The sequence below is a fragment of the Morone saxatilis genome, unplaced genomic scaffold (genome assembly GCF_004916995.1).
Source record: "Morone saxatilis isolate NCDOM2014 unplaced genomic scaffold, NCSU_SB_2.0 Contig16, whole genome shotgun sequence".
Lineage (NCBI taxonomy): Eukaryota > Metazoa > Chordata > Actinopteri > Moronidae > Morone > Morone saxatilis.
The window spans coordinates 25,689,204-25,694,370 of NW_023339718.1; the positions used below are offsets into that span (position 1 = coordinate 25,689,204).

Consider the following 5,167-nt stretch of genomic DNA (forward strand, 5'->3'; position numbering starts at 1 on the left):
ATCTGAGTGGACTGAGGACACACGGAGCCGGAGGAATCAGCGCAAGTGTCTTTTCTATTGGCGTCATGCTCTAATTGGTTCAGCCAGAGATAGTGGGGTGACTAAGCTCATTACAGTGTAGTTAAATCACACAACCGCCTCAATATGTTATTGGTGGGATACGGCTCCATGACCGAAACAGACACCTTAGGGAGCTGGGAAGAAGGCCAGGGTGACGTAACCATTCAGCTAACTTGAGAGGAGGTTATCTGAGCTGTGAAAAGAGAGGTTTTATGGATTTATGTGTGATGTCTTACATCAGGGTTGTTGAGGATGGCCACACATTCGTCCAGGCCTCTGGGTGTCAGGGGGATGCTCAGCTGATTGGTCTTGGGCCTGAGATCTTCCTCTTCCCCCCCCACGACAAAGAAGCTTTTTTGCTGGGGATCAGCGGGTGGGGCAGACAGGGGCCGGATAACCTCATCTAGGGGAACAAAGTGGAGTTGGATACCATGGTGCTAAACAAGTCCATTTGCTACAGCACATCCCCGAGCACGCACTCACCTCTCTCTTCCATGTTGGTGGGGGCCGGGGCAGCCACGGTCTGAGTGGGGGCGAGGGGTCGGGGAGTGTACGGCTCCTTCCTACAGCAGGTCTCAACGGGGCGTCGCGGGGTCAGGGCGGGGGCGGACATAGTCATGGGGTTCTTGAGTGACAGTGTAGACTCCATCTCAACCTGCTCAAAGAAGATGTACTTGATAGCCAGCAGCAGGGCCAAGGCCAGACAGATCACCTGCTCTATGTCCATGGTTATCATCCTGTAGGGGAAGAGGGACGGTAACAAGCAGAACAAGTTTTTATTATTGATTACACACAAGTTGACAATCATTTAAATGTTCTCTGTGCTGAGATATCAAATGGGGTGCTGAATTGCAGAAATAACAAGATAATTAAATCACTATCTTGGGATAAAGGTCATTTGGTACCATTTTGTAAGGATATTTGAATTGCAACTAATTATTTGCTTTATAAATGTTAACACAACTTCACCTGCCTCCGAGGTGCGTGGAAAAGGAAAAGAGTTTGAAACTCCAACAACACGTATTAAGTAACTTTGCTGTCATCAACAGATGATGCCCCTGAACTTGTTGATATGTCAATACAAATGCTTCTCAAGTTCTGACATCTACGTACCTACTTATCCTGACATACATGAGCTTAACTGCATCTTGTGGATGCGTTGCATTCATTTTCAGGGTTCCCACTCTTTTTAACAAATCGTTTCCAGGACCTTTCCACAACACTTTCCAGGAGTATTTCTCAATCATAAAGGACAGCACTTGCTCACAAACTATCATTAAAGCTGCAGTTACTACAATAAGTCACAGCCGATGAGTAACAGTTCAATCAAATACACAGCACAGAAAATTCATCTTTCCAGGTGTTTCCATGACTGGAAAAATTAGTCACTAAATTCCCTGGGTTTTCCAGGACGCATGGGAGCCCTGATGTTCTACAACTAACGCAGGAAATCCAGGGTAGCCACTGCGAATGTGTAGTTAAAGGCAAGCACTTCACCAGCCTCACCTGGTGAGGTAGAAGTGCCAGAGTGGTTTCTCTGGCTCGATCCTCCTGGGTGAGAGGTGGTCCAGCTCCATGCCGACCTGTGGGATGCCCACTGTGGTGTTGATGGACAAGGGCTCGGCGATCCAGCGGCTGTGGGCGTGAACCATCACCAGGCCCAGAGACTGCACGCAAAGCAGAGAGGAGAGATCAAACTCCCATTCAAACGAAAGCAAAGAAACAAATGAAAAAAGATTTACCATGATCATTTTGACTCTCTGGGTTACAGGGTTGGGTTTGTTGTCCTCCTCCTCCTCCATCACTCTGGAGAAGTGGCTCAGCTGCCAGATAGGATGGCCCTCCTGACTCTCGCGGGACAACTAGAGGAGCAAACACAACCCAATCAGTCAATGTGACGTTAACACACACGTGTACACACATACAATGAATGAAACGCTGCACCCTTACCTCCAGCACCAGTGACACACAGGCGGGGAAGAAAGTCATGAACACAAAGTAGTTGGCCAGGACAGACATGCAACCAAAGCAGCACATGATTTCCAACTGCCGCACGCCTGAAACATACGAGACAGATACTCAGGCATTCACAAGAACAACTCCCATGAGAGGTGGCCACTACATTACCAAAAATACCAAATCAGAAAACCACAATTCATTGACTGATTTCAGAATGCGAGCGAGAAACCTCACTCAAAGAACAACAGATATACATTTGCAGTAAAGGAATAACTCCAAATGAAAGCAAGTACCTGACATGGTTCCCACTCCGATCACTAAGCACTCCACCAGGGCGTCCAAAGTGAAAGTAGGTCCAAGTACTGCCATGCCGCGAGCAATGTTGTCCCTCACTTCATCCTGAAGGAGTTGCAGTACAACATACCAGTCAGGGCTACTGCTGAGTCTCATTCGTTGCAATAAGACGAGTGAATATTTCTTCCTACCTGAGAACTGGAGCTTAGAGCGAACTTGGCGAGAGCGCACGCTTTGGAGAGGTCGATGAGGAGCAGGAAGAAGGGCAAAGCCTCACTGGAGGGTCAGAACAGAACAATCAACTGGAGCTTTTAACAAGAGACACTGATGAGACAGGGCAGTGTGCAGAGTGTGTCCTTACTTGAGGCCTGTGAGCTCTTTATCGAGAAAGTGAATGACCACTGTGCTGAATACGAAGCTGGAGAATATGGTGAAAAGGCCAGCGATGCCTGCAAGAGAGTAGATGAGGTGTGTTTTAGCTTTCTATAGCTAGCTAGGTGAAAAGATCTACTTCTTCTACAACCCACAGCGTCTTAGAAACATGAATATTTCACCTAAAATATATTTGGATCCCAGCTGTCTCAGGTTCTGGAACTGGAAGTAAATGTAGACGATGGCGATGCAACGTGTGATGGTCAGGATGATGATATCGCTGCTCAGAATTTGCTGTAAAAAGAGAAAAAAATCTGATCAGCAGCAAGGTCGTTTAAATTTAAAAACCACTCCCATGTCTGTACGATAAATATAAGGCTACTGGTTAGCTTAGTTTAGCACAAAGACAGCTATCCTGGGGTATTTAATCGTGTTCATTTCTAAAGTTTTCCTGCTGGACACAAGATGTCTCCTCCTTCACTGTAAAGTCCATTCCAGGTGATGTGCACTGGTGAGTTCAGGTTTCTCCATCACACTGTACATAGTTGATACTGGACCGGACTGACTTCCTGTTGATTCATAAATGCCTACTGACTGGTAGGCCCCGCCTCTTAAAATACTTGACTTTCCAATGGACCCAGAGGAACTTGTCCACTTTCAGCAATGAATGAAACATCACTTCTAGAGTCCAAACTCTGCACAGACAGAATTCAAACATCACACTGTAGGGACAAGAAGAAACACTGGTTTCTGACTGGAGGGGCTTTAAGTATAATAGCTATGGGTCATGACAATACATATTCATGTTTAATCTGGATCAGTGCACTGTGGTTAGTAAAGGTATCTTAGTTACTATAGTATATAGTATCAGCACTTACTGTAAGTGTGACATATAATCTGAGCTGCAGTGAGCACTATCCTGAGGCTCTTTAAATCTAGGTCGGTGGCCTACTTTACATTGTGTGGTGGATTCACTGCTACAGATAACTGACACATCCTTGACCATCTCATTCACTCACCTCCTCTGTTTTGGGGCAGTCGAAGTTCCAGCCACAGATCTGGTCATTGCCGGTGAACATGTTCATGGACATCATACAGATGGTGAGGGTGACCGTGCCGACGATCACCTCCCAGGGGTGGGAGGCCACCAGGAGGCCGTGCATGCGGAACAGACGGGTCAGCATGGTGCAACGGAGCTGCCGAATAACACAGAGTCGCGTTAGGCTGGGAGGAGCTGACTGTGTGAGTGTTTGTGCTACTTTACACTTCAACTCCGCGAGTCAAGTTCAAGGGAAACATGGCACTTTTCACATCAGCTCACCTATGTGACAGCTGCAGGTACAGATCAAACAGAACAGAGGATCGTCTTGTAAAATGTGTTTAATTGAATGTTTAAACCATCTGATGATGTGTTGCCTGCACATCCTCTAACTACATTACACTGCTACTTCCATATATTAATAATAACAACCATATGGGGAAGATAGTTCTTAAACAGCCTGAAAGTAGGCATTCTGCATCATGAATGCCTACTTTTCCAACTCTGTGCCTTCACATAAATAAAATGATCAATGCAGGAATTTTTTTCATGGTGGTGTTACTACTTTTAGTTAGGAATAGTTCTCTATACAGGTCTCTACAGGTCTCTACAGGTCTCTGAGGTGTTCAGACCAGGCACATTTAGTCCAGGGCTTAAAGAAATAAATTAGTTAAGTTTATTATTCAATATTTAATTCATTATTATGATATTGATATGAATACTATCAGAAAAAAAATGAATTTTAAGAATCCATTAAATCAAGTCAAAAATCAATTAACCCATTGTTGCCCGCAAAATATTTTTTTTTACGTCCTTTGTTGGAACTGTCTGGACTTGCCTTAGCACAAATCTTAAGAAGTTTTTTTTTAATCAGTTTAAAACAGTTTGGCCGAAGTGTGTTTTTCTTCTCCCACTATATTAAATAGGACCTTCAATTAATATTAAATGAATTACTCTTTGAATGCGTCAGCTTAGTAAAAGATTACAAATGAACACATCCCACCTACTGTTTCTCTTTATTTAAATGTTTTGGGGGGGGAAGAGAAACATCAATAATTGGTGCTATTTTTCCATGCTGGTTATTTAAATCATTTCTTTGCGTTAATATATCCTATTCATTGCATTTATTCTATCCAACGTACCAACGGTGCGGCTTTGTTGCGGCTTTGGTCCCCGCTCCGCTCCCGGTCTATTTCTGACGTAGCGACGCGCGTCTGTAAAGATGGATTTAGTCGTCCATGTAGCCGGTTACACGACTATATTTACCCCAAACGGACACAAAATGAATATTTCAGACATACGTCGTGACTTACCTTCGGCGGGGAGGAGAATGGTGGTGAGTGAGAGTGAGTTTTGATGGTGAACAGATTCCAGCCTCCCGGGGTGAAGAGCAGAAAGCCGGTCTCCTCGTCGACGCTCTGCCGCTGACTGAAGACCGATGGA

General features: G+C 44.9%; 1 protein-coding gene across 1 annotated transcript in view; it reads right to left on the reverse strand.

Annotated features, from left to right (window-relative positions):
• The window catches only part of hmgcra (3-hydroxy-3-methylglutaryl-CoA reductase a), an 11,376-nt gene extending 6,209 nt beyond the window's left edge, over window positions 1-5,167 (reverse strand). Inside the window, exons 1-11 of the mRNA XM_035658879.1 lie at window positions 5,038-5,167; window positions 3,705-3,881; window positions 2,868-2,979; window positions 2,675-2,762; window positions 2,505-2,589; window positions 2,313-2,418; window positions 2,011-2,117; window positions 1,803-1,922; window positions 1,567-1,727; window positions 544-797; window positions 297-463 (exon numbers count right to left, since the gene is read on the reverse strand). Of these exons, the coding sequence (XP_035514772.1) occupies window positions 297-463; window positions 544-797; window positions 1,567-1,727; window positions 1,803-1,922; window positions 2,011-2,117; window positions 2,313-2,418; window positions 2,505-2,589; window positions 2,675-2,762; window positions 2,868-2,979; window positions 3,705-3,869 (1,365 nt within the window). The 5' untranslated portion in view covers window positions 3,870-3,881; window positions 5,038-5,167. The remainder of the gene's footprint in view (window positions 1-296; window positions 464-543; window positions 798-1,566; window positions 1,728-1,802; window positions 1,923-2,010; window positions 2,118-2,312; window positions 2,419-2,504; window positions 2,590-2,674; window positions 2,763-2,867; window positions 2,980-3,704; window positions 3,882-5,037) is intronic.